The sequence below is a fragment of the Trachemys scripta genome, chromosome 13 (genome assembly GCF_013100865.1).
Source record: "Trachemys scripta elegans isolate TJP31775 chromosome 13, CAS_Tse_1.0, whole genome shotgun sequence".
Classification (NCBI taxonomy): domain Eukaryota; kingdom Metazoa; phylum Chordata; order Testudines; family Emydidae; genus Trachemys; species Trachemys scripta.
In genome coordinates, this window is record NC_048310.1 from 3,747,097 (window position 1) to 3,766,802 (window position 19,706).

General features: G+C 49.8%; 1 protein-coding gene across 1 annotated transcript; it reads left to right on the forward strand.

The window, feature by feature from the left end:
* The first annotated feature begins 7,409 nt into the window (after positions 1-7,409).
* Positions 7,410-18,649, forward strand: NQO1 (NAD(P)H quinone dehydrogenase 1). The gene is made up of 6 exons (XM_034788937.1): positions 7,410-7,492; positions 10,015-10,179; positions 10,259-10,389; positions 12,852-12,965; positions 13,807-13,908; positions 17,957-18,649. The coding sequence occupies exons 1-6, from the start codon at positions 7,486-7,488 to the stop codon at positions 18,263-18,265; spliced, it is 828 nt and encodes a 275-aa protein (XP_034644828.1). The 5' UTR covers positions 7,410-7,485; the 3' UTR covers positions 18,266-18,649.
* Positions 18,650-19,706: the final 1,057 nt, after the last annotated feature.

Genomic DNA, 19,706 nt, shown 5'->3' on the forward strand with positions numbered 1-19,706 from the left:
CAGGAGGGGGCAATCAGGGGACAAGGACCAGTGGGGCTTAGATAGGGGGTGGGATCCTGGGGGGCAGTTGGGGCAGGGGTCCCAGGAGGGGGTAATCAGGGGACAGGGACCAGTGGGGCTTAGATAGGGGGTGGGGTCCTGGGGGGCAGTTGGGGCAGGGGTCCCAGGAGGGGGTGATCAGGGAGCAGGGGGGGTTGGATGGGTTGGGGATTCTGTGGGGGGCAGTCGGAGGGAGTGGATGGGGGCAGGGTGGGGCCCTTCCCAGGGCAGCTCTCCATTCACAGCAGGCTGCAGCGTGAGATCTCAGCTTCTTCACTCCCTCCCCCCTTTCCTGTTGGTAGTGGCCAAGGGAATGCTGGGAAATGTAGTTCTTTCCCTGCTCCAGGGCTGGCTCTATAGGCACGGAGCTAACCCAGGAACTACAGCTCCCAGGGCCCCCTATTGGTTCTCCGCTCCCAGGCTGGATCCCCCGGCTGCCGCCCCTGCAAATGGGCTGCCCCAAGCACCTGCTTGCTTTGCGTGTGCCTAGAGCCGGCCCTGTCGGCTGTGACAGCTAAAGCAGGGAGGCTGCAGCCCTGGCGTGCTGGGCGGGAAGGGTTACTGAGTTCATTCCGATGTGGAACTTGCACGTCTCTGCAAACAGCTTCTTTTGGGATCTCACAAACAAATGTATCAAGTTTCAGCAAAAATCTTTGTCTGTTCCTTTGAAGGCCAATAGTTCCCTGCTGAGAGAGAAAACAGCCCTTTGGCTATAGTGTCTGACAACTCAACTCCATAAAACTTGGTTGACTAGAAAAGCGTTGCCGAAGTGTAAGACGCACTGGTGCCTCCCTTCGGGTGTCCGGGACGTGGTTGCACAAGGCAGGCCGAGGCTTCTGATTGCACCTTTTAGCTTCACTCTCTGGGCAGCTGATGGCTACAGATTGTGTCTTTCCAGTGGTGACGGGCACAAGTTTTACTCATTGCTTTTTGACTGAGTCTTGCATCACATCTGGCAATCTGAGGAACTTTTTCTCATGCGCCGTCATAGTTTGGATGTTGGTTCCATAATCATTCCTCTCTGTGTTTGAACTGTTTTGTGTCTCCCAGTTTCCATCTAGGGTGACCCGACAACACGTGTGAAAAATCAGGACAGGGGGTGGGGGTAATAGGAGCCTATATAAGAAAAAGACCCCCAAATCAGGACTGTCCCTATAAAATTGGGACATCTGGTCACCCTAGTTTCCATCTGTAGTTTCTGGTAGCTGATGCTGTGTTTGGTGAGCTCTGTATATTTCACTGTCTCGGGGTAGCCCCTAGGGTGATGGCTCTGTAGCAGGCTAGCTTGTGGTTGGGTCGGATTTGATTTTTGCAGAGACTCATGTTGGTGGTTTGTTTAGATGTTGTTCTAATACTTGGTGCTTGTTTCTGTTTGGCGTGGGGTTGCTTATCCTGCTGGTTGAGAGGTTAGTGTGATTGAGCCCTGGCAGTGAGGATGTAGGCGTGGACTGTACCCTCATTTGGATTTAAATTCAGGGGCTTTGAAATAGAAGGAGCACTTGGTGCATCAGAAGGTGGGGGGGGGGAGGGCGCATGCGTCCGTCCATCCGAGGATTAGGAAAGGGATTTGCCCCAGTTCTGCCATTAGAGTTCGTCTTGCATACATGCAGACAGTGACATCGTCCACTCTTCCTGTGCCCTCCCATCTCTTCCACAGACCCCCAGGCAGTGTGCCAGGAAGAAGGTGGGTTGTCCCCTGCCAGCTTGCTAGGTAGCTGATGTAATTAGCGATGGGAGGTGCCTGGACTAGATGTATTACAGATAGAGCGACATTTTATATTTCATAATAATTTGGAATACGTGTTGGCTATTGTATATATTTTTGACAATGGTGATATAAATGGGAGCTACCCCTTTAAGAACACAGTGGAGCACAGTGAGTGAGCCACCGCAGGCAGGTCTGGAGCGTGGGGCCCCCAGGAGGTGTTTCTGTGCCTGGCACAGCTCCAAGGGAAAAGGGTTCAATCCCCAGAATCTCCTGAGAAAGGTGAGTCTTGTGATGGCGGGTGTAACGGTCCCACTGTAAACAACATCCACTGAAAGCACAAAGCAAAGGACTCTTCAGGCCTGCCAGCCCCCTACGTTTAGGCAGACCCAGCTGCAACGCCTGTCTCAACACCACTAACAGGCAGCGAGACCCGTGGGCCCTGGTCAACCCAACACGCCGGGTGGGGCCCACCCTGCTACGCAGGGGTCTGGCCGGCCACCGTCCTCAGCTCCTGGCCTTTGCCAGGCTTCTTGCCCCCCAGCAGCTGCAGGGCTCCCCTCCTCTATATAAATCCATGGTACGCCCACATCTTGAATACTGTGTGCAGATGTGGTCGCCCCATCTCAAAAAAGGTTATAATTGAGGTCTATAAAATCATGACTGGTGTAGCGAAAGTAGATAAGGAAGTGTTGTTTACTACTTTTCATAACACAAGGACAAGGGGTCACCAATGAAATTAATAGGCAGCAGGTTTAAAACAAACAAAAGGAAGTATTTCTTCACACAACGCACAGTCAACCTGTGGAACTCCTTGCCAGAGCATGTTGTGAAGGCCCTCTGCCCACAGCGGCTGGGAGCTGCAGGGTGATCATATTTCCCAAAGAGAAAATGGGACACCCCCACCTGCTCGCGTGAGGCATCCACCTTCCCCGGCGCAAGGCTGTCGTCCATCACTGGAACCCGGAGGAGGGCCCCCTCAGGAGTCTGCCACCTGTCACTGGAACCTTGCAGGGGCCCCATGAGGAGGCTGTCGCCTGTCGCTGGAACCTGCCAGGGCCCCACTGGCTGCCAGCTCCAGAGTAAAGCAGAGAATGTCACAGATTCAGGACTTCCATGACCTCCATGACATAAATGTTGCCTTAATTATTATTGATTTCCAACCTGAATTAGGCAGGTGATGAGTCAGGCCAATACGCAACCAAGGGCCCACAGCATATTTATATCAGACAGTGGAGCACCCCCATGCTGCAGTTATAACTACACAACCCAAATCAGTCCATCATGTCGCTGCCCCTCCGTATCAAGAACCTGAGACTGGCCCCCAGTAATCAACCATCCACACGGTAATAGTTGTGATGGGGATCATCAACAATCACCCATCAAAGGTGGCGTGGAGCTAGCATTAGCCTTTTCTTTTACTCAGAACTGACACAAAGGAACCTACAAGCCGTATCCTGTAAGACGTTAGCATAAGGTTCAAGCTGTTTCTGTCACAGGCTCTGCATGCCCAGGGACGGAGGAACCTTCCATCAAGCCAACTTGTTTGGTCACCAAGTTCAGTGCTGGGATGTAGTTCCAGATGTATTTGGTATGCACAGAACACACTTGCAAACTGAATCCGAGTCAACACGACAATTCCTTGCTCTGGCAATAGTGCGACTTTGCAAACGCAGACCATGGTGACAGATGCTGAATTAGACTTGCTGAGCTAATCAGCAATCCAGAGACCAGAGAAGCTGTTGCTTCCATCGATATATCAGGTGCTGAGGGCCTGCATCCTCCAGAGGACGTTCCCTAGGTGGCTGGTATCTAAGGAAGCTAACTCCTACAGTCCCCACAGACACTGTTGTGAGCGAAGTGAATGTGCCCACAGAGCTTCGGGGATGCTGTCCCATGAATGAAGTTTGCACCTGGGTGTATGGCTTTGCTCACAGGCCTGCCTGGCACTTAATTAACTTGGTAATACTCCTTATTTTGCTGGACTAAGTACCATGGTAACAGGTGGACTCTGTTGGACTCTTTCCTTTTGTTTCTCTCTCTCATTATTCCTCTCGATACTATCCACAATCAGCAAAGCTTTCTTGAAGTCCAGCTATCCCTGGGCAGAATCCTGAGTTGAAGGCCTATCTGATTTTCAGATTCCTCTCCATTATTTCAGAGTCTGGTGCTTACTAATGCTGGTCTCCTGCTGAGAGAAGCTAGAGGTGGTTGACTGCAGTCTCTGGAGTGCTACAGTGTAGTCCACTGCCACCTTAATTTTTAGTACGTAGTCCACTTCCCAACATTACTTTTAAATGTGGGCAGGAGGCAGTCATCCTTACCCTTAAATGCGTAGATGAGATCTGCAGCCCCACTTAATGACAGCATCATTGCACCACATGTCACTAGCGCTCCCTGAGAGCAAGTCTCTTGATGATGAAAACAGTTACATCTACAGGAGTGGACTAGACTGTCCAGAAAGAGAAAATTCAGTTTAAATCTCTTGATGGCCATGTGCTCAATATAGACTGAAAAAAATAATTCTCCATTAAATCACTGCAGCATTACAAAGCTGCATAGAGATCATCCCAAACAAGCCTGAGATAAGAACTGAACTACACCAATGAAACAAAAACAGAAGTGACACTGCCTGGGAACACCAGCCTGCAGGACAGGAGTAGGTTGCTCATGGCAGCTCTGCCATCGTTTGGAGTCGTCTCCAAGGGGTTCTGGAATCTTTCCGCCTAATCCCAACATTCCATTGAAGCAACAATATAAGAAAGATGCTGATAATTGTAGGAACTGATGAATGCTGAAGAGATTTGTGACATCTGACTCCACTCAGTAATTACAGTTCTGCTGTGTATAGTGCCTCCAACCAGACCCTGGGCTAAAAACCTGAGCTTCCTTCAAAAGAAAAGCAAGATGTCCCAAGTCTCTTTGCCCCCTGGAGGACATTAGTTCCTCTCTAGCATCATGTAGCTGATGGGAAATGTGGTGGAGGAAGTGAGTGTTCTCAGAGGTAACCCTGCCATGCACTTTATAGCCTCGGCACAGGTTCAACAGTCACACCTAGTTCTCTGTAGTTGAACAGCCACAGGGCAAAATCTTTTGTTTGCTGCTGTTATCCGAGGGAGTTACACCCATGTTCTTCAGTACGGTTCTGACAACTTCATGTAGAATGGCCCTGGCTTACCTCTACTCACAATTCCTCTTATCACAAGGGACAATCAGCCAGTTCAGAAAAGAGAACTGGGAGGCACAGGATAGTGTTGTTGCTGTGAGATTACCCTGGAGTTTAGGGCCAAAGGACAAAAAATAGTTCAGAGTCAGCTAGTTCCTCGCTAGAGACTTGGGGGTCCCTTCAGTGGAAGCCAGGACAGCTGTGGGTCATATTTTCAAAACAGCCACTACACTCGCACCTGACAGTCCTCTAACGGCATGATTGACATGGGACAATGTGGAGGTTTTGCATATGCCAAATTGTGGCCACAAATGTAACAATTGGGTTGTGGACACTAAAAATCTGGCATCCTCTGCTCTTCCTGTTGTGGTTGGGCATTGCAGAATGTACAGTTATGGGATGGGCGCCACCCCATTGAACCTGGTGGATGTAACAGATGCCTGTCATGCAGGATAAGCGTAAAAAGCAATTGAGCTCCTTTATGGAACCAAATACCTGAAACAGCAAGGGCACCACCCAGCAGGCAGTAGACCCTGAGCCATGTGGCTCAAGGGAGTTCTCTGGGGATGGATATAGCGAACACAGGGTGGCCAGGGCATTGATGGGGGCAGGGGGGAGAGGAAGTGAGAAAAGCAGCAAGAAACGCACCCAGCGAAGCAGCAGAAAGCCAAGGACACAGGCACAGAAGCCTGGTAGCGTGACCCTGAGAAAAAGCTGAGAGCACACCTGAGGGCTAAGTGCTGGTTGAAAAGGGGCTTGGAACTATGAGCAAAGCAACTGTCTCCTGCTGTTTGGTTCCAGCTGGGAAACAGGACTTTATGTATATTCTTTGTAACTAAACAGGATTGCATCAGAGAAATACCCGTCTCGCTCATCAACTTCTCCTAACAGAAACAATCCACTAGATCCCAACACCTGGCTAAGTGCTCAGGTTAGAAGGGCTAAGGGTATCACAGCCTGAAAGAGTTCCCACTCACAGGGACACAAAGCTAGAGGAAATCCTATGATACGATTCTGTCCATAAACTTACCAAGCTCTATTTTAAACCAAGTTAGGTTCTTTCCCCCGGCTCCTATGGGAAGGCTGTTCAGAATCTCACTCCTTCAATGGTTAGAAATCATCTTCTAATTTCCAACCTAAATGTATTCATGGGCAGTTTATCCCATTTGGTCTCATGCCAACACTGTCTTTCAGTGTAAATAGATCTTCCCTCTGTGGTGTTTTTTACCCCTGATGTAGAGAGGAATCATAGCCCCTCTCTGCCTTCTTTTTGAAAGTCTAAACCATTGGTTTTCAACTTGTGATCTAAGATTTCCAAAGGGGACCGCACCTTCATTCAAAATTTTTCTGGGATCCACAAATGAAAAAAGGTTGAAAGCCACAAGTCTAAACAAGCAAAGCTGTTTCAGTTGTTTCTGGTAAGATCAGTTCTCCATTCCCCTGGTAGCCCTTCTCTGGGCTTATTCCAGTTTCTACTCCCTCAAGACCTCTGCAAATCCCAGCCACAGCCTCAAGATCACAGCTCTGTTTGTACTGGTGTGGTTTGTAACATCAGCGTTGATATCTGGAAACCTTTGGTCACAGTGACTCAGCACACTCTGGGAGACGGGGGCTATGAAGTGCCAAGCCTACTCGTAGCCCTGTGCAGGCAAGCTTGGTAACTCTTGTGATTTTGGTGATTTACTTAAATCTTCAGCCCCTGGAATCCTGTGACCAGGAGACAATCTCAGCTTTCATTTGTTAAAAGTAGCACGTTTCTAGCCCTCATGGTTGCAGAGGAGAAGCTAGAAAACCTGAGCTGAGCGTGACTGTCGGGCTAGGGCTGCCAATTTTGGTTGGATGTATTCCTGGAGATTTCACCACTTGATATCTTTAATGAAAGATTCATGTTTAATTCCTGGAGACTCTGGGCCAATCCTGGAGGGTCGGCAACCCTGTGTCAGGCTCTACACCCAGAAGGCGAATAAACAGAACCAGTGTTTGTTGTGCAGCCAACTTCCTCGCTCTGGGGACCTGACTCCTGACCCCTGTGACCCCGCATTGCTGTGGCCAAGATGCTCCCAGGTGCCACTGCCTGGGCTTTCGGGACCACCCGTGCTCTGGGGACGAGGGGTCACAGGCAGAAAGATACAGGGCTGTGGTACTCCAAGCTCCCCCCATCTCTAACCATTGGCTTGGCCTGGGGGGTTGTTCCGGAGAGATGGAGGGGCATGATCTGGGCATCTGGGCATGCCCCAGGGAAGGGGAGCCAGGAGGGGCTGCCCCTGTGGGGAGGGGAGATGGAGGGGACTCGGCGTGGGGGAGGGGGAAGCGGGAGATGGGGGGAACCCCGGGGGGAGGGGAGATGGAGGGGACTCGGCGGGGGGAGGGGGAAGCGGAGATGGGGGGGAGCCCCGGGTGGGGGCCCAGCAGGAGGTAATGTTCGCCCGCCAAGGCCCCTCCTTCCCCGGGCGCCCCGCCCCGACTCCCGCATTGGCCGCCCGCGGGCTCGGGGTGGGGCCGGGCCGGTATAAGCGCTGCCGAGGGGCCGCTCCACCTGTTCGTGCTGCGGTCTTGACTCCGGATCGTCGCTGCCATGGCAGGTGAGCGGGGAGCCGCGTCCGGTCCGGTCCCCTTTCCCCGGTCGCTGCACTGAGACCGGCGGGTCGGTTCGGGCCGCTCCCCGTGTAAACGGCTGCCCCGGCGCCGGCTCTTCGGAGCCGCGTGTCTGCCGAGCCCGGGGCGCCCGGGTCAGGTCCCGTCCTGTCCCCGCTCCCCGCCCGGCTCCGGCCCGCGGAGCGCTGGCCCCGGACCCCGCGACCCCCGGGCGGGCACCTGGCGCGGCGCTGCCCCATCCCGACCCGGGATCCGCGATTACCGCCCCTGCCCGGGGGGGAGCTGGCCCCCAGCCGGGTACAGCGGGGAGCCCCCCCCCCCCGAGCTGCGGGGTTCGCGTCTCAGCCTTTCCCCGCGGGGCTGGGGTCAGGTCTGCTCGGGATGGCAAAGGCGCCTTGTGAGGGTCGTTTTTCTTTCTTTCTTTCTTTCTTTCTTTCTTTTTTTTTGTTTGGTTTTTAAAGGGAGGTGGTGACTGTGAAATAAAGGAGAGACAGTTACTGCTTACGGGAGAGACAGGTGCACTGTTCATCCAAACTGGGCCATTAGCATAATACAATGCTACCTCTCTCTTATTTACTCCTTCTCATAATACAAGAACTAGGGGTCACCCAATGAAATTAATAGGCAGCAGGTTTAAAACAAACAAAAGGAAGTATTTCTTCACCCAACCCTCAGTCAATCTGTGGAACTCCTTGCCAGAGGATGTGGTGAAGGCTAAGACTATAACAGGGTTAAAAAAAATAACTAGATAAGTTCATGGAGGATAGGTCCAGCAATGGCTATTAGCCAGGATGGGCAGGGATGGTGTCCCTAGCCTCTGTTTGCCAGAAGCTGGGAACGTGCGACAGGGGATGAATCACTTGATAATTACATGTTCTGTTCACGCCCTCTGGGGCACCTGGCATTGGCCACTGTTGCAGACAGGACACTGGGCGAGATGGACCTTTGGGCTGACCCAGTCTGGCAGTTATGTTCTCCATGGGCCTGGCTGTGACAGTATCCTGAGCCCTGGGTGCAGAGCCATAGTGAAACAGCTGTGGTTTCTCTCAGCACATTACAGACATCTATAGTCTCTATTCATAAATCGATCCCAAGGCCAGTATCTCACTAATCCAGGACCCTCCCTCCATGCTCTGGAATCCAGGTCAAACTGATCTGAGCGGAGCAGGGCTGACGGAGCTGTGGATGGGGTCTAGAGCCCAGAGGCTGGGCTTGGTGGACAGAGGAATGAGTTTTGGTAGAGGCAGAGTTCAAAACTATAACGTAGAAGCAGTTGAGCAGTTCCCCACCTTTGGGTAGCACCTTCGCACTTGTCTCCCTGCTACACAGAAGTCAGCCCTGCTGCCAAGCGCAAGTTATAGCCCCTGACTCGGGCTAAATAAATCTTCCCAATTCTTTGTGTGTAACATCCAAGATCTCCTTTCCTATCCATCCACACAGCTAAAACTCTTGTCCGGGCTCTCATCTGGATTACTGACCCATCCCTCTTTGTATCCCTGCACTGGTTCCTCTATCAGGTTACTTGTCACCTCTCAGTCAGTATTGAAATCAGCCCATGGTGCCAGCCTCCACTGCCCAGTTACATTTTCAAACTGGCACCTACAGGCTCTCTCACAGGCTAACCCGCTCGCATGAGGTGCTTCCCATGAACATCCACACAACTCCGTATCCTCCTCCAAAACTCACCTTTTCTATGGTGCATATGGAAAACTGGGCTGCTGGTGCGCCGGGGCCCTCGCCTGTTGTGCCAACCAACGTTATCTCATTGATTCCCATACGCCCCTGTCTGTCTGTCTCTTGGCTTGTACTTGGGTTGCAAGCTCTTTGGCACAAGGACCATCGCTTTTTGCTCTGGTAGTGCAGTACGTAGCACGTTGGGCTCCTAGAGGCCACAGTAATGCAAATAAATTTCATATTTACAGGCTGTAAAAGGAGGTTTGGGCCAAGGGTCTGGTATCGCTGTCCTGCCCTCCGAGGACCATTGTCCATGACAGCTTGACCCCTGGCTGACCAGGAGAGGTGGTGATAAGTTGGGCTGCTGTATGAAGTTTTGCTAGACAGGGTTTTATGGGATATGCCTTGTCCTCCCCTTCGCCCCTAAAACCCTCCTGCCTCGATTCAGATTTGTTGCTGAGTCTGGAGTACTGCACTGTACTAGGAGCATGTCTCTGGGGGGTGGGGATGCATGGAGGGAGGCATGTACGTAGCCCCCACCCCTGCCAATTGCTGAACGGACTGTTGCAGCTAGGATCTGTGCACGGTTCTTTAGGAACAGTAGGGGCAGTCCCACATGCTAATCACACAACGCTTTGCAATGCTTTGAGTCTCACCTGTGGGTTTATTACCTGAAAGCAAACAGAATAGTCAGCCCCCCTCTTCTAAAGAGTCAGTTCTTGGTCATCCCAAAGGCAAGTCATAGAAAAGCTGCTCGGTTTTATGATTGGTCTCTTGGGTGTCCCTTTCTCCCACAAAGGAGGAAGGGGCTCTAGCTTGCTGATGTGTTTTGCAGGAAGAAAGGCCCTGATTGTGTTGGCACATGAGGAGAAGACCTCCTTCAATCATGCCATGAAAGATGCTGCTGTGGACGCGCTGCAGAAGAGAGGCTGGAGTGTCACCGTTTCTGACCTATACAAGATGAAGTTTAACCCTGTGCCATCACGGGATGACATCACTGGTACTGAACACCACTGCTCCCCTTAAAGTTCAGCATTTCCCATCTGTTTTCTAGCACTGACCTTGGTCTCCTATCTCAGGTAAGCCAAAAGACCCCAACAACTTCAAGTATGGCCCTGAGACAGCCTCAGCATGGGCAGAAGGTCGGCTGAGCAGCGACATCGTAGCAGAACAGAAGAAGCTCGAAGCTGCAGACCTTCTGATATTCCAGGTACCATCTCGCCCTGCCAGAGGAAGGGGGAAAGTCCTGGGTTGGAAGAGAAGCATGAATTGTTACCGGACACTATTCTGGAAAATGGGAGAGGCGATCGCGTCCCTGTAAAGGGAAGGCTCCATCCCTCCTGCCCCGGAGGGTGAAGCTGGCCAGCACGTATATGTGTATCCACCTGTGGTGTGGGTAATAGAACTGAACGCTGGCTTGTGCGGTTCCCCAGGGCAAGGCTTCAGTGGAGATGGACAGGCTCAGCCTGCCGGAGAAGTGACTAGATATTGGGTGGGCTTGGCGGTTTGAGGCCCAAAGACATTTCTCTACATCAAGGTGAACTCCATTGTAATGCAGGGCTGTATCCCTGGGTTCCTGTGCCAGAACCCCCCTGCTCAGCCCCTTGCACAGGGCTAGTTTGGGAAGCTGGGGTCAGGTCCAACCTGTGTGCACAGGGGGTGAGGGAGGCTCAGGGTTGCTGGCCTGTTGAAGCACAGATAGGAACTGAAGAGAAACAGTCAAACTAAAGAGTCCCATTCAATTGCATCACATGGAGGCAGATAAATACATATTGACCAATTTTATAAGTGCTTGTATACAAATATAAGAACTCTAAATACCAAGATGGGTGAGCTAGAGTGTCTGGTATTAAATGAGGATATGGATATAATAGGCATCACAGAAACTTGGTGGAACAATGCTAATCAATGGGACCTGGTAATACCAGGGTACAAAATATATAGGAATATCAAAGTAGGCCACACTAGTGGCACTGTAAGTGAAAGAAAGCATAGAGCCAGATACACTAAAAATCTTAAATGAATCAACCCGTCCCATAGAATCGGGACAGAAATTCCATGCTGGAATAAGACTATAGCATTAGGAATATACTACTGACCACCTGACCAGGATGGTGACCGTGACTGTGAAATACTCAGGGAGATTAGAGAGGCTACAAAACAGAAGACCCAATAATAATGGAGGATTTAAACTGTCCCCATATTGACTGGGAACATGTCACCTCAGGACAGGATGCAGAGAGGAAAATATCTAGGCACCATTATTGACTGTTTCTTGGAGCAACAAGTCCTGGAACCTCACAAAGAGAGAAGCAATTCTTGATTTAGTCCTAAGTGGATCACAGGATCTGGTCCAAGAGGTGAATATAGCTGAACTGCTCAGTAATAGTGACCCTCATGTAATTAAATTTAACATCCTGGTAGGAGGGAAAATACCGAAGAAACCCACCACTGTAGCATTTAACTTCAAAAAGGGAAACCATACAAAAAGGAGGATGCTAGTTTTCACAGTGGAGAGAGGTAAATAGCATGGTCTCCCCCCACGCCCCCAGGGATCTGTACTGAAACCATTGCTCTTCAGCGTATTTAGAAACGTCCAGAAAAAGGGGTAAATAGTGAGGATGCAAAGTTTACAGACAATAGAAAATTACTCTAGATAGATCAGTCCAAAGCAAACCATGAAGAGTTACAAAGGATCTCACTAAACTGGGTGACTGGACAACAAAATGGCAGATGAAATTCAATGTCGATAAATGCAAAGTTAATGCACATTGGAAAACATAATCCCAACTACACATACACATTGATGGGGTCTAAATGGGCTGTTACCACTCAAGACCGAGATCTTGGAGTCGCTGGGGGTAGTTCTCTGCAAACGTCTGCAGTCAAAGAACTAATAGAATGTTCGGAACCGTTGGGAAAGGGATAGATGAGACAAACGTTCTCATCATGCCAGTATATAAATCCCGAGTACGCCCACACCTGAATGCTGTGTGCAGTTCTGATTGCCCCATCCGGAAAAAAATAGAACCAAGGACAACAAATATGGTTAGGGGCATGGAACAGCTTCCATATGAGGAGATTAAAAAGCCGGGGGCTGTTCAGCTTGGAAAAGAGACGTCTAAAGGGGGATATGACAGAGGTCTATTAAAATCCTGACTGGTGTGGAGAAAAAGTGTTAGTTACTCCTTCACATAACGCAAGAACCAGGGGTCACCCAATGAAATTAATAGGCAGCAGATTTAAAAAAACAAAAGGACTTCACATAACACACAGCTGATCTGTGGAATTCTGTCAGGGGATGTGGTAAAGGCCAAGACTATAACAGGGTTTAAAAAAAGAATTTGATCAGTTCAGTGAGGATAGGGCCATTAGTGGCTATTAGCAAGATGGTCAGGGACACACCCCCATGCTCTGGGTGTCCCTAAGCCTGTGACTGCCTGAAGCTGGGACTGGAAGACAGCGGATGAATCACTCGATAACTGCCCTGTTCCACTCATTCTCTCTGAGGCATGTCACCAGCCACTGTTGGAAGACAGGACACTAAGCTAGATGGACCAAGGGTCTGATCCAGTCTGGCCGGTCTGATGCTGTCGTCATGTTGCAATGTGCTATCTTGGGAAATGGAGAGCTGCAACCCAATTTTCTCTCTCTCTTTGTGCCTTACTACAGTTCCCCCTCTACTGGTTCAGCGTGCCCGCCATCCTGAAGGGCTGGGTTGAACGTGTTTTCACACAAGGATTTGCCTACTCCCTTAGCACCATGTATGGCAGTGGGCCCTTTCAGGTAGGCGGGTGTGGATTGGTACTTACACTGTGTTCTAACATCGAGGAGTCTGTCCCTTGGTTGAACCCCAGTTCACTTCCAGTATGGAGCAGACAGGTCCCAGATGACCGGGCAGAACGTATGTGCTCTGAACCGATGCTCTCTCTTCCAACAGACACAGATGCAGATGTCAGTAGGTGCTTCTAATTCAGCAAGATCTAGGAGGGAGCCCATCAGGGAAGAATTACAGGGCATCTGTGGGGGTTGGTTCTGTAATGAAGCAGAATCTAACTGCAGCTGAGATAAAATCCAGAATTCCCCGTGTGGGGGACGCTTTTCTGCCGCTATTGACTGGTGAGACGGCTGCTCTACCCCTCCCATCCCTCCCGGTTCTAGGCTCAACAGAGCCTGAATTGCTGTGATGCTGCTGGCATGCCGGCCAGATTCTACCTTGGGGAGCGTCACAAGGGGCCGTGCTTTGACGATATGCCATGGAATATCATTAATAAATGTAACCCTCACAATACGGGGCTCGTGCCCATCCTCCGCCCCTTCAGGTAGCTGAGGATCCAAACTAGAGCTCCCTGGAATTCCTGACACCCAGCCTTGCTCTTGGTCCTCTAGACCAGCATGTGTCTGCACTCAGAGCCTGTCCCCCCCAGGGACATGGCCGCTGCTCCTCCCAGCCCGGCTTCTCCGCTGCAATAAAAGTGCAGGCGAGCAGAGTTTGACAGCGGTGGCCACTTGGCATTTCCCGTTCGCACAGTGCAGCCGCCCCCACTCACACTGGCTTAGCTCTGCTCCTAGAACCTGCTGCCTTACAACTGCTGCTCCGGGTGTGATTGCAGTTTTTCTTCCACAGAAAAAGAAGGCTGTGCTCTCCTTCACCACGGGCGGGACTGGCCCCATGTACACCCCCATGGGCCTCAACGGAGACGTCAACATCCTCCTTTGGCCACTGCAGGTATCGGATTTACAACTATGGAAGAAACTTGTCAAAGTAGAACGTTCGTGGCACTTTCTAAGGAGGTTCCACAAAGGGGAACGTGGGATGAAGTTAAAATCCAGGCTTTATTGGGAGATGTGCGGGGGAGGGAGTAGAAGTTGTGTTGCTTGGGGACTCTACAACTAGACTAAAAGCACTAGGTACTGTACTGTAGGGAACAGTCCTGCTTTGACCCTGGGAATGTACTCGATGGAACTTTCCCTCTTCTAAGTTCTGTGGCCCTTTTCGTACAGAGGTCTTGGAGCATGCAGTGGAGTTCATGGGAACAGGAGGGAGTTGGGTGTCTTGGCTTGAAATCGGCCTCTGACATTCAGTAAAGACTCCAGTTGGGAGATCCTTGCCCTCTCTCTGGAAAAGGGCAAAGGATCCTAACAGGTTGTAAAGGAGAGTGGAAAACAGGACTCTGTGCACACTGGGGGGGGAGATGTTAGGTGGAATTCAGGCACTGGCTTGGTATCTAGAACTCCCTCTGGCTGTCTATTGCCACGAGATGGCTTGTCACTTCTGATAGTCAATGTCTCTGACATGAATGCTCGAGTGACGTCTTACCCACTCTTAGATCGCAGGTGATCCACGCGTCCCAAAGCCAGGAAATTCTGCTTTGACTGAATGGTGTTGATGGATCTGAAGAGAGGGGGATGGTGGCCACAACGTGGGGGGTGGGGGAAGGAGGAAGGGGATTCTTGTGGTTCCCACCTGGAAGCTGAGGGCAAGGAGCTCACATCTCAGAGCATGCTGCTTTAACGTACCCTGTTTACAAGGTCCGCTGTCCCACGTTTGACACCGCTCCTGTGCCCCTGCGCAGGCTCTTGCTGGCCAATCCAGCAATGCCAAGTTCTACTACTAAAGTGATTCATGGGCTTCAGTTTGGCTTAAACGTACTGGGTACAACAGTGTCAAGTTCAGGGTAGGCTGTTAATACATCCCAGAATCATGCTTGCTTTTTTTGCAACAGCATCACACTGTTGACTCATATTTAGCTTGTGGTCCACTATAACCCCTAGATCCCTTTCTGCCGTACTCCTTCCTAGACAGTCTCTTCCCATTCTGTATGTGTGAAACTGATTTTTCCTTCCTAAGTGGAGCACTTTGCCTTTGTCTTTGTTAAACTTCATCCTGTTCAACTCAGACCATTTCTCCAATTTGTCCAGATCATTTTGAATTATGACCCTGTCCTCCAAAGCAGTTGCAATCCCTCCCAGTTTGGTATCATCTGCAAACTTAATAAGCGTACTTTCTATGCCAATATCTAAGTCGTTGATGAAGATATTGAACAGAGCCGGTCCCAAAACAGACCCCTGCGGTACCCCACTCGTTACACCTTTCCAGCAGGATTGGGAACCATTAATAACAACTCTCTGAGTACGGTTATCCAGCCAGTTATGCACCCACCTTATAGTAGCCCCATCTAAATTGTATTTGCCTAGTTTATCGATAAGAATATCATGCGAGACCGTATCAAATGCCTTACTAAAGTCTAGGTATACCACATCCACCGCTTCACCCTTATCCACAAGGCTCGTTATCCTATCAAAGAAAGCTATCAGATTGGTTTGACACGATTTGTTCTTCACAAATCCATGCTGGCTGTTCCCTATCACCTTATCACCTTCCAAGTGTTTGCAGATGATTTCCTTAATTATTTGCTCCATTATCTTCCCTGGCACAGAAGTTAAACTAACTGGTCTGTAGTTTCCTGGGTTGTTTTTATTTCCCTTTTTATAGATGGGCACTATATTTGCCCTTTTCCAGTCTTCTGGAATCTCTCCCGTCTCCCATGACTTTCCAAAGATAATAGCTAGAGGCTCAGATACCTCCTCTATTAGCTCCTTGAGTATTCTAGGATGCATTTCATCAGGCCCGGGTGACTTGCAAGCATCTAACTTTTCTAAGTGATTTTTAACTTGTTCTTTTTTTATTTTATCCGCTAAACCTACCCCCTTCCCATTAGTATTCACTATGTTAGGCATTCCTTCAGACTTCTCGGTGAAGACCGAAACAAAGAAGTCATTAAGCATCTCTGCCATTTCCAAGTTTCCTGTTACTGTTTCTCCCTCTTCACTAAGCAGTGGACCTACCCTGTCTTTGGTCTTCCTCTTGCTTCTAATGTATTGATAAAAAGTCTTCTTGTTTCCTTTTATTCCCGTAGCTAGTTTGAGCTCATTTTGTGCCTTTGCCTTTCTAATCTTGCCCCTGCATTTCTGTGTTGTTTGCCTATATTCATCCTTTGATATCTGTCCTAGTTTCCATTTTTTATATGACTCCTTTTTATTTTTTAGATCGTGCAAGATCTCGTGGTTAAGCCAAGGTGGTCTTTTGCCACATTTTCTATCTTTCCTAACCAGCGGAATAGCTTGCTTTTGGGCCCTTAATAGTGTCCCTTTGAAAAACTGCCAACTCTCCTCAGTTGTTTTTCCCCTCAGTCTTGATTCCCATGGGATCTTACCTATCAGCTCTCTGAGCTTCCCAAAATCTGCCTTCCTGAAATCCATTGTCTCTATTTTGCTGTTCTCCCTTCTACCCTTCCTTAGAATTGCAAACTCTATGATTTCATGATCACTTTCACCCAGGCTGCCTTCTACTTTCACATTCTCAACGAGTTCCTCCCTATTTGTTAAAATCAAGTCTAGAACAGCTTCCCCCCTACTAGCTTTTTCAACCTTCTGAAATAAAAAGTTGTCTCCAATGCAGTCCAGGAATTTGTTGGATAGTCTGTGCCCCGCTGTGTTATTTTCCCAACATATATCTGGATAGTTGAAGTCCCCCATCACCACCAAATCTTGGGCTTTGGATGATTTTGTTAGTTGCTTGAAAAAAGCCTCATCCACTTCTTCCACCTGGTTAGGTGGCCTGTAGTAGACTCCTAGCAGGACATCTCCCTTGTTTTTTGCCCCTTTAAGCCTAACCCAGAGACTCTCAACACTTCCGTCTCCTATGTCCATCTCTACCTCAGTCCAAGTGTGTACATTTTTAATATATAAGGCAACACCTCCTCCCTTTTTCCCCTGTCTATCCTTCCTGAGCAAGCTGTACCCATCCACACCAACATTCCAATCATGTGTATTATCCCACCAAGTTTCAGTGATGCCAACAATGTCATAGTTGTATTTATTTATGGTTGGTAAAGGTAGCAGTGTTCATGTGTATATAGGTAGACTTCTGTAAGGCATTTGACTATCACATTTTATCTTGATTAAACACTGACTGGGATACATGAACAGGGGGAATCTCACGTAGGAGCAGAGAGGTCACTTTACCTTTGTATTGGGCACTGGTGCGACCACTGCTGGAATCCTGTGTCCAGTGCTGGTGCCCACACGTCCAGAAGGATGCTGTAAATTTGAGAGAAGAGCCATGAGACTGATTACGTGATTGGAAAACCTGCGTTATGGTGATAGGCTCAAGGAGTGTAACAGAGACGGGTAAGGGGTGACTTGATGAGTGTGGTCGAAGTACCTCCAGGGGGAACAGATATTTAATAATGGGCAGCGCAATCTAGCAGACAAAAGTAGAACAAGATCCTGTGGCTGGAAGCTTGACAAAATCAGAGGGGAAACAGTACTTAACCATGGGACCAACCAAGGGTTTTGGTGCATTCTCTATCACGGGCAATTTTAAAATGAAGATTGGATCTCTTTCTAGAAGCTATGTACTGGGAAGTAGCTTTGGGAAGTTCTGTGGCCTATGCTACAGCGGAGGTCAGACTGGATGATCACAATTGTCCCTTCTTGGAATCTATAAAACTCCAGACCAAAATTCCTGCAGCGCAAGGGGATGCAAGTCACCCCTCCTGCTATACAGCTAAACCCATAGAACAAGACATGCCTTGAGGAATTAGATTTTCATAGCAAACCAGAAGCCCTGAGGGTACCAGTGTGTGCTGTTACCCTGGGTTCTCGGCCTTCTCCAGTAGTTGAAATAGCCTTGAACTGAAGGCGGCATGTCCCCTTCTACCCAAATAAGAGCCTTGGCAATCTTAGAGCTTTCCTGTGTTTTCTCACTCTAGAGTGGCGTGCTCCATTTCTGTGGCTTCCAAGTCTTGGAGCCCCAAATTGCCTACAGCATTAGTCACGCTCCCGAGGATGCCCGTTTGCAGATCCTGGAGGACTGGAAGAAGCGACTGGCAGCTATCTGGGAAGAGAAACCCATCAGTTTTGTTCCAGACAGCAACTTCGATTTGAGCTACGTGGGGGGCTTTGTGCTGAAACAGGAGGTGCAGGACCGCCAGAAAGCTCAGAAATATGGGCTGAGTGTGGGGCAGCACCTGGGGAAGGCCATCCCACCTGACAGCCAGGTCAAAGCCCAGAAGAAATAGCTTTCTCTGGTGGGCTCCTATCTGGTCTCTCTCTGTGTGGCTCTGCCATGGTGGCAGGTCTCTTGGCTTTACCCTACTTTCAGACGCCTTTCTGCTCTTCCGTAGGGTGAGAGCATTTCTTCTCTTCCCACCTCTTCCTCACGGGGCGCTGGTGCCTCTTGCTGGCTACTCCTCCCTCCCACTGACTCAGGGAGGAGTCAGAGCCATACCTCCTCCAGTCAGGTACCAATAATTAACCTACTGGGTTCCAACAGCATCTGAGTGGGATGAGTTGGGAATCTTGCCTCCCTATTATTACGTGGTGCTTGCTGTTCACCACCCCGGTGGCCTTGGTATCGTACAGTCTAAGCTCTGTTCACGTACAACACAAGGAGTCTAAATAAAGACGTTTCCTATTGTAACTGCTTATTTTATAGACTTATGCCCTTGTGTTCAGTGGGTGACCGTCAGGCCTGCACAACCCCTGCACGGAGTTATTGCATTCTCTCCCATCCCCCCAGGCCTCTGCCAATCTGACCTGGGGAGGGGGGGGAATTCCTTCCCACCTGGCGATCAGTTAGACCTGAGCCTGGGCGTGAGACCCACCAGCCAGACACCTGGGGAAGAATTCTCTAGTAACTCAGAGCCTTCCCCTCTAGTGTCCAGGGTCGCCAACTTTCTAATTGCACAAAACAGAACACCCTAGCCCCGCTCCTTCCCTGAGGCCCTTTCCCCAAGGCCCCATCCCCCACTCACAACATTTCCCCCTCCCTCAGTGGCTCGCTCTCCCCCACCCTTTTAGAAACACCACTTGTTTGTTTTGGAGGGAAGTCCCTGCTCTGCTGTCTACATTTATGATCCTTCTACTTGTGAGGAAGGTTTTCATGGGGTTTAGAGACCTCTCTGATTTGTCTTGGGTCCTCTATTCCAAAGAGCAAAACCACAGCCATCCCTCCTGTTCTTTCTCCATTGGCTGCTAATTGTCGCCCCTGCTGCAGGAAAAGCATCACTGACAGAGCCTACACGGTGGCTCAAGGGGCTATGTCAGTCAATACCAGGAGGACAATGGGAGCAAGAATCTCCATTAGGTCACTTTTGAATAACACAATTTTTGCCCCCTCTCTAGCTCCCCTTGTTTTCATTACATTTTGAAGCTGTCACACAGCTCTGAAGGTGATCTGGCTGCTGGGAGGTAAACTTTTGGCCTTTGTTTAACCACTAGGCTAAACCTCAGGAAGAGGGCTAGCACTGCTGCCCGTCTCTTCCCGGGGAAGACCTCAACTTTGGTAGGGTATGAGGCCAGTGCCAAAAGCTATTTCATAGAGCCCTTTGGGCAGTGGCCATGCCAGCAGGAGGGTGCAGTCCTGTAAGTGCACATGTACCAGTGCAAACCTGATTATCAGAGCCCTGGGCTATGGGAATATGCAGGTATTCTGCTTGCAAAGCTCTGGGCACAATTAAG